General features: G+C 48.7%; 1 protein-coding gene across 6 annotated transcripts in view; it reads right to left on the minus strand.

Annotated features, from left to right (window-relative positions):
* The window catches only part of kntc1 (kinetochore associated 1), an 81,779-nt gene extending 81,339 nt beyond the window's left edge, over positions 1–440 (minus strand). For 4 of the 6 annotated variants that reach the window (XM_042757048.1, XM_042757047.1, XM_042757045.1 and 1 more), the window contains exon 1: positions 167–440. In XM_042757048.1, the coding sequence (XP_042612982.1) occupies positions 167–295 (129 nt within the window). In that variant the 5' untranslated portion in view covers positions 296–440. The remainder of the gene's footprint in view (positions 1–166) is intronic. The other 2 variants (XM_042757049.1, XM_042757046.1) reach the window with 1 other exon arrangement.
* Positions 441–11,966: the final 11,526 nt, after the last annotated feature.

Raw genomic sequence — 11,966 nt, forward strand, 5'->3', positions numbered from 1 at the left:
TGTGAGAGAGAGAGAGAGAGAGAGAGAGAGAGTGTACACAAAAAAACGCGTATTAGCAATGCGTGATTTACAAACTTTTTCATACTTGCTCTGTTAAAGAATCGTTTTCATATTCATGTCGTATCGAAACACAGACAGATAGTTTATTATAAACCGAGTTTCTGACCTTCTCGGAGGACGAGAGTTTGACCAGAGAGTCCACCTGATACAGCGCGCTTCCGGTCTCCTGCTCGTCGCTGTACAGCCGCACCGTGTTCGTCTCCTCGTTCAGGAGCAGCTCCACGTTACTCCACATCCTCGACACTCAGAGCTGAAGAACTGAGGAGCTCCCGGAGTCTGAGAAGCGGATCTGAGACTGACACACTCGCTGTTACTGAGCCACAGCAAAACCCGCCCACAGCCTTGAAATTTGGCGCCTTCTTCTTCTTCTTCTTCGTATTGGCACTCTGCATTCTCAGCGCATTACTGCCATCTGCTGGTGACTCGGACCAGAAACACTTTTCTTAGAGTTCCCCGCACATGACATGCAGGAAAAAAAATAGTAGGCTAAATTGTGCGCACGATTTACTAATTCGTTCCCTCAATGTACCAAAACGTGCACACGATTACTATTCCGTTCACTCGATTTATAAATAGTGCGCACAATTTATTTATTTTTTCCTGCATGTCATGTGCGGGGCTCCGTATGCTCCTCCTCTGCTAATATTAATATTAGTTTTTATTCAATAAGGATTTGTTAAATTGATAGAAAGAGTGAAAGTAAAGATTGATATTGTTAGAAAATTGTTGAATAAATGCTTTTCTTTTTAAATTTTATTTATCAATAACCCCCCAAAAAGTACCTATCACAGGTCCAAATAGATAAATAAATAAATAAATAAATAAATGAATAAATAAAAATAAGTTGGACATCTGTTTCCAACACTCTTAATAAATCATCATATTATGATTTCTGAAGATCATGTGACACTGAAGACTGGAGTAATGATGCTTGCATCACAGGAATAAATATTTTAAAATATAGTACAATAGAAAAAAAAAACATTATTTTAAATTGTAGTAATATTTCACAATATTACAGTTTTTCTGTATTTATGATCAGATAAATGCAGGCTTGATGAGCAGAAGACATAATGCTGCATAATTATCAGAAATGGTGATATAATAAAGTCCTTTCTCCAGGCCACACTTCACACAGCAGGCCTGGGCTGCATTAACTATGAGAGATCCATCAGATCATAACAGTGCATCATGCATTAATATAAGTGAACTGATATTACCATTATTGCAACTTTTGGCGCTGCAAGGTTTTGTGCAGTGCTTTTGTAGTCATGTAGCATCTATTTTTTTAGCGATGTAGCCTAATTTGATTTTTAAAATGAGACAAACTGCAGATCCAGATCGCTCCACTAATAATCAGCGGTGTATAAAGCAGCTGGAAGTCATACTCAAGTAAAAGTACAGATATCTTACCAGAAAATGACTTCGGTAGAAGCTGAAGTCACCGTTTAGAATATTACTTGAGTAAAAGTCTTAAAGTATATGATATTTATTGTACTTAAGTACAAAAAGTTTTTTTTTTTAGTCGTAAACATACTTAAGTATTGAAAGTAAAAGTATAAGTAAATGCAAAATGGAAATGAAGCAAATAAATATATATATAATGTTCATACCCAGCTTGAGTATGTGTTCAGTCTTAACTCTTTCTCCTTCTGTTCACTGACAGCATCAGGGGGTTTGAGAGCCTAGTGTCCGAACAGACTCTGGAGTATCAGTCAGTCAAGCAAAACACACACAAAGCATCGCCTCGGACTGACAGACAGGTATGTTACAATAATCAGGAATTTCACAACCTTTGAGCGTTTTCTGAAAGACGCTAAAAGAGCGTTACTGTTTTGTACACATTGTTATGTTAATTATAATTCAATTATAATAATGCGAGGGGCACTTTTGAATAATTTTGAGAAGGGGCAGCCTCCCCTTCTGCCCGTGCCTGAATCTATCTCGGAGCGGATGAAGACACTCAGTCGAGGGCGATGTGTTGAACTGCAGATGGCAGCAGTGCACTTCAGAAGTGGAGAGACGTCCAGAAAGAGGGAGAAATCAGAAGAAAATCCAACCGAGTGAAGGGAGAGCAGATTCAGAAAACATTTAATACTACATCATAATCCATGACCATACACCTGACAAATAATTCAATTAATCTAACACACTTTTATAATAAATTATTTATAATATAACTTAATATAATAAATTCATTATTGTGTGTGTGTGTATGTGTGTGCGTGTATATATATATATTAAGGCATGAAGCAAACCTTCAATAGCTTTCTATTTATTCTGTGCATTTAATAATATTATTGCTATAATAAAATTATTTAATATTTGTTATACCTCGTTTCTGTGTTGTGTAAAGATTCCACTGAAGTGAGAACTCAAGTCCAGTTTATTTACACAAAGACAAAACATAATCCAAAAGACTTGACCTGACTTAGACTCACTGACAGCAGGGAGCTATTTCTATCAAACAATGAGGGTCACATGACAAGAACCAACCAATGAGAAACAAGACACATGAACCAAGGAACCAATCAGAACACAGCACACAGACAAGGGAATCACATGACAGAACATGAGTGTGGCCAAACTACAAAATAATGAACAAGAAACAAGACCCAAACCCCACGTTACAAACTGTTTAACTTTCTTCTCTTATTATTTTTCCCATCCGTCTCTTCAGCATCCTAGAAACCTAAATAACCTAAATAAATCAATAAATAAAATAGCATAAGACCAAGCTTGTCAATCAAGACATTTTTTAATGGTTAAGAGGTCTTTCCTCTACACCTCATGCGGCTCGCATGGCAGTAAATAATATGATGATATGACCATGCAGTCAATACAGATATTTCATAAAACCTTAAAAAGCAAGCATGGCTATTACATAACCCATCAAAAACTCACACCATGTCTACACCGGATGCGAGTGGTGCAATCCGACAAAAGACAGTGTTGTCTACACTGGATGCGGTGCGGTCCCCATCAGGACGCAGGATGTGCAGCCCTTCAGAGTGCAGCGGCAAAAGTTAAACTATTTTGAACTTTGAGCGCACCAATAATGTGCTTCACTGCAAGCCACTGAAATGAATGGGTTTCGACTGTTGCGTCCAGACCGGTGTAGACACGGCAGACAGTGTCTGCTCTATTACAAATAATTGTAATAAAAAAATGGCTAAAACAACGGCATTACAAGATGGAAATATAGACTAGAAAAGATATTTAAACTTGCTCTGTCCTTACGTCCATGACACTGACTCACTGCGGAGTTGCCAGTTTTAATCTTATCAGCTCTTAACGATGTATGTGCACTTGGATGGTTAGATACATGATGGGCTAGTAAAAAATTTAATAAAATAACTTAAGGTCTTTCCAGCATTAAGGTAATCTTGCTTTTTTTAATCATCTTGTCTCAAATTTGACTGGTAGGCTAAATGATAAGGAATGATAGCCCCTTTCGTATTGCATTGCATATCAGGGATGACAGATTGATAAAAGAGATGTTATTTATGACTGGAAGTAACTTTTAATACTTTGCAGTAAAAGTGGCTCTCCTGTTGACTTTGCCCTATCAGTGCGGCTCTCATGAAAAAAAATAGTGAGGACCACTGCTCTACACCCATAATATATTGAATTTTTCCCATCATAAATAGATAAATATTGAACATGTTGCACTAGTTATTGTTTTGTAATGTAAAATTAAATGTATAAAAGCACAAAACATTTGAAGTTCAATACAAAAAGGTTAAAATATTAGGGATGTCCTGAGCGGATGGGCTATTTTCCGTCAGCTGTCTTTAAGTGGGTTTGCTGACCGCCATTAACAGGAAAAGAAGACGCTCAAATGTGTGTGTGATGCATGAGAAACACTGAGGTATGTTCTAGCACGTCACACACGTTTGATGTTCAGTGTATTTAATGCACACTTTTGTAACGATCAGTCATTCATTTATCGTTTACTTTGCATCTGACACGTTGTTGTTGTAACACGCTGCTGTGGGTTGAGTCTTGATTCAGACTCGAATGACAACCTGACACCGTGAGCTTCATGCTTTCTAACCTCATCTCCACTTTACGTTGCAATTACTCTGCTGCTTATACATATAAAATACAAGACGTTTATATCAAGTAGTCCCATATTCATAATTGTGACCACAAAGTCTGTTTACAGTGTCAACTATTGTAACATGTTTACAGTACATCTGCATATATATATACATATATGTCATAAAGTATATACATAGAGAGGAGAGTGTGTGTGTGTATCTTGTAATATATATGCATACATCACACATATATTACTTTTACTCTCTGCACAACTCTGTATACATTGGATTGATTTTAACCCTCTGGAGTCGATCCCCGCGTATACGCCACATCAGTTCATTCTTCGATTTTGCTTGAAGTATATCGGGGGCTTTAGAAAGGTACCCAGCTGGTCAAAATGATGATGAGGACTTACTTCATGACATATTCATAATAGGAGAATTCGCACCGTGTAGTTCTAGGAACTAGTCAGCATGGTGGTTCCTGGAGAACCATCCCCCCCGGGTCGTTTTCCTGGTTGCATTCGCACCTGGGGCATTTTTTTTGTTTCATTCGAAATGGACGTCTTTATTCGTGGCATTTACAAACATCAACAACTGGTGAATGGAGGATGCCGTGATCTGAGATGTTTTTGTTGTGTGTTGTGGGTTTCGTGATAATGGATATGGAAGGTAAATGCACAATTTACACGACTGAAAGAGCAAAAATGTTGGGCCCGGTATAAACATATAGGCCTGGTTTTACAGACAGGGCTTAGACTAAGCCAGGATTAGGCCATAGTTCAATTAGGACATCTGAGTAATTTTTATTAACATGCCTTAGAAAAAAACATTACTGGTGTGCATCTTGAGACAAAGGCACTGATATATTATAAGATCAGTCAGTGCAAGTTTCTTTCAGTTAAAACAGCTCAGATTTACACTTTAGTCTGGGACTAGGCTTAAGCCTTGTCTGTGAAACCAGGGGATAGGCTTCACGGACATTTCTTAGCTTGAGCCAGGACTATGTGTCACAGGTCGGGGGGGCCAAGCCGGACTGCACCCGCCCCTGAAACCCAGGATCACCTCAGAGAGCGTACCAGAAGAACCAGACGGACGAAAGTATAAAAAAATTGAACAAGGTTTTACTTGGTTAAAAGCAATTTAAAAGTTCAGTGTTCCTTCCGTGTCTCCCGACCAGAACGAAGCCAGACCTCGGACGCCGGGGAGGCGTGGAGTCGTCGGCAGTTCGTGCCTGTACGGGGCCGGCAAGAGCCAGGATAGTCTGTCACCCGTCCTGGAATGAGGGGGGGATATCCGGGTAAGTAGAGCTCGTGGATGTTTTTCGGTCGAGACCGGGAAAAGGAAATAATTCTCGTGTCCACCTCCTTTTACAGGGACATCACATGCAGCGTCCAGCCCAGAGGATCCTGCAATCTCTTTTCATAGGGACATCACATGCAGCATTCGTCCCAGGGGATCCTACGATCTGCACAGCAGAGTAAGCAATCGACAGCAGGTATGTAGTCTTTAATGGGTGATGGGCTTACGGCTGGGAGATGCTTCAGTTAAGACCGAGAAAGGAATAATTCGTGTGTGTCCACCTCCTTTCATAGGGACATCACATGCGGCGTTCAGCCCAGAGGATCCGGCGATCTGCACCGCAGAGTAAGTAACCAACAGTAAGTATGTGTTCTTGAATAAGTAATGGGGCTTACGGCTGGGAGATGCTTCGGTTGTAACCGGGAAAAGAATAATTCTTGTGTCCACCTCCTTTCATAGGGACATCACATGCGGCGTTCAGCCCAGAGGATCCTGCGATCTGCACAGCAGAGTAAGTAATCAACAGTAAATATGCGTTCTTGAATAAGTAATGGGGCTTACGGCTGGGAGATGCTTCGGTTGTAACCGGGAAAAGAATAATTCGTGTGTCCACCTCCTTTCATAGGGACATCACATGCGGCGTTCAGCCCAGAGGATCCTGCGATCTGCACAGCAGAGTAAGTAATCAACAGTAAGTATGCGTTCTTGAATAAGTAATGGGGCTTACGGCTGAGAGATGCTTCGGTTGTAACCGGGAAAAGAATAATTCTTGCTGTCCACCTCCTTTCATAGGGACATCACATGCGGCGTTCAGCCCAGAGGATCCTGCGATCTGCACAGCAGAGTAAGTAATCAACAGTAAGTAGGTGTTCTTGAATAAGTAATGGGGCTTACGGCTGGGGGATGCTTCGGTTGTAACCGGGAAAAGAATAATTCTTGTGTCCACCTCCTTTCATAGGGACATCACATGCGGCGTTCAGCCCAGAGGATCCTGCGATCTGCGCAGCGGAGTAAGTAATCAACAGTAAGTATGTGTTCTTGAATAAGTAATGGGGCTTACGGCTGGGAGATGCTTCGGTCAGTGCCTGGGTGTGGATTACGGTGACGGTGGTGGGCTCTCGGGGTGGTGAGCGTCCGGCATTAACTCTACATATCTTCCCCACACTCTGTAACTTCACTTCAAACGATTTATTGTGCAGACACACCACTTCAGACACGGCACACCCACTCTTAGTGCAAATAGAGCCAGCACTCACCCAACGATGGCTCCGTCCACTTCACCACGTTATCACTCCCAGTCCAGATGTATACAATTGATCGAAGTCCCAGATCAGGTCTCTTAACTTCCCTCCGATAGTGATGGCGCGGCCTGGTCTCCACTTGCTTTCCAGAACTCACACTCTTTCTGTCCCGAATATCTCCACTCGATCGCTGATATAACTGTTGCACAGCCAGATAGCCGAAACCCCACAATAGTCCTCGAATACCTCCACACGCCAGCCCAAACGTCCCAGAAATTCCCCTCCCTTTTGGTCTCTGCACTTCTCTTTTTATGTGGTTACTCCGCCTCCATAATCCTCTCACAGATCGCCACGTCAAACTCCCCACACGAGATGTCAATCTATCATTAGCGTTGTTATTGTGTCATCGGGCGCAACCCGGAAGTGGACCGGTGTTACCGCGACACCGTCCCGGGGGGAACACAATTCCAACGGGACTTAGTTCCGCTTCTCTTTCGTCACCCCCCCGTGACATACCCCCCTGCCAAACCGTTCTAGTCCCTAGAACGCCTTTCAGTCGCCCATTCTCCATAGCGTGCCGGGGGCCGACCTCGGTTCTCCCTCTGGGACCGTCGTGGTGGCGAGGCAGGGTCGATGTCCGCAGGCATATCCATCGGGTCTCTGGGGGCCATTTCTGCGGGGACATTTCCCCGTTCTCCTGGAATCACGGCCCATCCTGCTATCCACGGGGCTACAACTTCAGGCTCCTTTGGCGCCTCTTCTACGGGGCTGGGATAGTTCGGACAGGGGCGGATCATGTTCCGATGGACCACTCTAGCGGGCCCGGCTTTTCCTTCGGGCGGAATTGTATATACTGGCTGTCCAGGCCGCTGCTGGCCCTCGACCACGTATGGTGCATTCTCCCATCGGTCACTGAGCTTCCCTTTCCCTTGTCGCCGGTTGTCCCTTACCAGGACCCTTTCTCCTGGAAGAAGGGGGGCTTCCCGAGCCGTCCGGTCGTACAGCCTCTTGTTTTTCTTCCCAGCCGCTCGGATCCGTCCCGAGACTTGCTCGTATGCAAAATGGAGGCGTTGGTGGTGGCGCCCTACCCATTCGGTTACGTTCCCCTCCTCCTCGGTTGCTGCCGTCCCCAACAATAAGTCGGTGGGCATCCGCACATGCCTGCCAAACATCAAATAAGTGGGGGCGTAGCCCGTGGTACTGTGCGTACTATTATTGTAGGCCTGAACCAGATGTGGTAGCGCACTCACCCAGTCGCTCTGATGTTCTTGGTCTAGCGTGCCGAGCAAGTTCAATAGGGTCTGATTGAACCGCTCGCATCCGCCATTTCCCTGGGGGTGGTAAGTAGTGGTATGGGTCTTGGTGCAGCCGTACACTTTACACAGCTCTCTAATTACCCGGGACTCGAAGTTTGGCCCTTGGTCCGAGTGTAGGAACTCGGGGCAACCGAACGGCTGGAAGACAGCTCTCCACAGAGCAGTGGCGGTGGTATTCGCCGTCTGGTCCAAAGTAGGAATGGCCCAGGAGTACTTGGTGAACAAGTCGGTAATGACAAGGATGTTCTGATAGCGGTCTGCCGGCCGACCCAAAGTCAAGAAGTCCATTGCGACTATGTGGAGAGGAGCCCTTGCCTGGATGGGGACCATCGGTGCTCGTGCCTCCTTCCTGGCTTTGAACAAGGTGCAACGAGGACAGGCCTGAACGAAGGTATGTACCGTTGCTTCTAGGTTGGGCCAGTAGAAGTGTCGCCTCAAGAGAGAGACCGTTTTCTCGTGCCCTTGGTGGCCCAGCTGATCATGGTACGCTATCAAGAGCTCCTGTACCTGGCCTTCGGGGACAACGATCTGTCGGAATTCCTCGTCCAGCCTCGGATCTCGGACAGACCTACAGAGTACTCCCTCCTTCACCTGTAGTCTGGCCCATTGTCCCAACAGCTTCCTTCCTGTTCCCCCTTGGGCCCGTTGTTCGGCCAACGTCGGTTTTAGGCCCCGTTCCAGCCATCGCATCAAGCCACTGATCTCCCCGTCAGCCTGCTGTCGCTCTTTCCAGCGGCAGGGGTCCCATCCCCAACTCACAGGCATCCCCTCCTGTTGAGTCCCCGGCGCCTCCACAATGCCCACCATACACTCCTCTCCTTCGGGGTCTGGCGTGGGCTCCGGTGGGTCCCTCGGACCTTGAGCTTCCGGGAGTCGGGACAGGGCGTCAGCGTTGGTGTTCTCCCGTCCTGGCCGGTATCGGAGCTGGTAGTTGTAATTTGCCAACTGGGCCACCCAGCGCTGTTCCACTGCCCCCAACTTCGCCGTCTGTAGATGTACTAGGGGGTTGTTGTCAGTTACTACCGTCACCTGGGCACCCCACAAGTAATCTTTAAACTTTTCGCTGAGTGCCCATTTCAGCGCCAGCAGTTCCAACTTGAAGGAGCTGTAATTGGCGTCGTTCCTCTCTGCTGGATGAAGGCTCCGGCTTGCGTAGGCTACGACCCGCTCTACACCGTCCTGTTGCTGGGCCAGCACGGCCCCCAAACCCAGGTTGCTAGCGTCCGTATATAGGACAAAGGGCTTGGAGAAGTCAGCATACGCCAGAATCGGCGCCTGCAGCAACTCGTCTTTCAGTCGCCGGAACGCAGCCTCACACTCGGGGCTCCACAGGATAGCTGGCGATCCGCGACCTCGGGGGCGTCCTGTCCCAACCAGCAACTGATTTAGGGGCTTTGCGATTTTGGAGAAGTCCTTGATAAAGCGGCGGTAGTACCCCACGAAGCCCAGGAATGACCGGACCTGCTTCACCGTCTGCGGGGCAGCCCACTCTCGCACCGCCGACACCTTCTCCGGGTCGACCGAAACTCCCGCCGCGCGCCCACACAGTGTCCCAAGAATTTGACCTCCCGCCGTAACAGATGGCATTTGTCCGGCTGGAGCTTCAGCCCATATTTCTCCATGGCCCCGAAGACCTGCTCAAGGTGTTGTAAGTGGGAGTCGAAATCTGGGGAATAGACAATCACATCGTCCAAGTATACCAAGGCGGACTCCATCAACTGACCTCCCAGGCACCGCTGCATCAGCCTCTGGAAGGTGGCAGGAGCGTTGCAGAGGCCGAAGGGCATCCGGTCCCACTCAAAGAGACCGAACGGGGTGGTAAAGGCGGTCTTCTCCCGGTCGGCCTCGGCCACTTGTACCTGCCAGTAGCCACTTGCCAAGTCCAGCGTGGAGTACCATGCCGAGCGTGTCAAGCCGGCCAGGGAGTCCTCGATCCGGGGTAGGGGGAACGCGTCCTTCCTAGTGACCAGGTTCAGCTTGCGGTAGTCGACGCAAAACCTCCATGCGCCAGTCTTCTTCTGTACCAACACGATGGGAGCTGCTCACGGGCTGCTGCTTTCTCTAACAACCCCTCGATTGAGCATACCCTGCAGCAATGTACGGACCTCCGTGTACAGGGTAGGTGGGACGGGTCGGTACCCTTTCTCTACTGGGCTCTGCATCTCCGGTAGGGATCCGATGTTGCACGACGTTGGTGCAGCCGTAGTCCTCTTCGTGTGCCGAGAAGACATGTTGCCACTTACTCAGCAGGTCTCGCAGCTTCCTGGCCTGTGTCGGTCCCAGCTCCTCCCCTTGCAGGGAACTTCCCTTCAAGTGGCCGGGCACCTCCTCCCCTAGACTCTGGGGCGACGAGCTCGCTTGGGTAAGGCCCACTTCCACCACCGCGGGGTGTACTTGGCGAAAGCTCACGTCCTGGTCCTCCAGCACCTGATGGGATTCTACCGGCGTTACCTTAACCAGCCGCTGATGTTTATGTAGGTGCACAACATGGGGTGTCCCATTCCGAACTCTCACTGGGATCCGTCCTCTTCGTGCCACGGCCAAACCTCTGGCGACTTCTACCTGCTGGCCATCCCAGTGGGGCTCCACCAACACCCATTCCTCCACTCCCACGTCCCGCTGGAGGACTCGCACCCATACTAGGGCCTCGCTGTTCGCTGGCACGGACAGGGCATAACGGCACGCTACCCGACCTGTCCCTTCGCGGCCTTGCCGGGCCCGGGACATCTGGATCCGTCGGCAGTCAGCGGCGACACGTTCCCATTCCTGTTGTTCGGCCAGCGAAATCCCTCGAGTGGGCATTGCCCGAAACAATTCTTCCCAACATGCAGATAATACATTCATACCTAGCAAGGCCCGGTGACTCCCCAGACAGTGGTCCTTTACGATGATCACTCCCTTCTGGGGCACGATCACTCCGTGGATCTCCAAGTCCGTCAGCCTGTATCCAATGTAGGGGATGTCCAGACCATTTGCTCCTTTCAGGGAGAGCCAGGGAGCCTCCGTCCCATGCATCCTCTGATCTCCAAACAGCTCTTGCGACAGGCTCTCCGCGAATAGAGTCACCTGGGATCCGGTGTCGACGAGACAGGGCACCTTCACACCACACACCTGGACCTCCACCACTGGGCTACGCCCGACCAGCCTGTCCTTGGAGCCTGCTCCGATGGGTGGGTCATCTAAGGGGGTCCCGACCACACGACCCACTGTGGCCGGTCGACCTAAAAACCCCCCTCCGAACCTCTTCGAGGACCACACTGTCGGCTGTGTAATGGCCTGGTTGGCCACAGCGGTTGCAGATAGGTCGTCCTTGCTCGTCCCATTCAAACTGGGGCCGGTTGGGCCGGTTAGGTCGCCTCCCTGCGTCCCTGTTCCCGTCCGAGTACACCCGGTCCCGCGAGATGGGCCTCACCTCTGGCCTGCTAGCCCCAGAACGCAGCTCGTCCACGAGCGTCTTGGTTAGCTCCGCCATCTGCTCCCGGACATCCTTTAGGAGTTCGAGCTTCAGAGTCTGTTTCCACTCTGCCATGTCGGGGACAGCCACTGCGGAGCTACTGACGGCCGCACACACACGGGTGGTTCTTTCACCTCAACGTGATCGTTCTCCAATGCCACCGCTTCCTTCTTTAGGTCTTCGAAGGTGAGTTCCGGCTCCCTTCTGAATTGGACTCTAAGTCCCTGGCGTACCGGGCCTTCCCTTAGCCCCAGCAGGAATTGGTCCCTCAACAGAGCCTCACTATCTCCGAGACCATGGTCTGGGCGTCCCTGCAGCCTGGTAACTTGCTCCCGTAGTTGGAGGGCGAAAGCTCTGACGGATTGGCGGGGGCCCTGCTTGCTGCTGAAGAACTGGGCCCGAAGAACCCGCAGTTGGAGTGGTGTCACCATACCTTTCCGTCAGGAATCTGAACACAGACTGGGCGGTGGTTCGGACAGCTTCGGGGGCGGCTTGGACTTCCCGCCGTGCTTCCCCGTCAAGGGAGTTGAGGGCAAACTGTAGCTGTTGG

This window comes from Cyprinus carpio, chromosome A5 (genome assembly GCF_018340385.1).
Source record: "Cyprinus carpio isolate SPL01 chromosome A5, ASM1834038v1, whole genome shotgun sequence".
Taxonomy (NCBI): domain Eukaryota; kingdom Metazoa; phylum Chordata; class Actinopteri; order Cypriniformes; family Cyprinidae; genus Cyprinus; species Cyprinus carpio.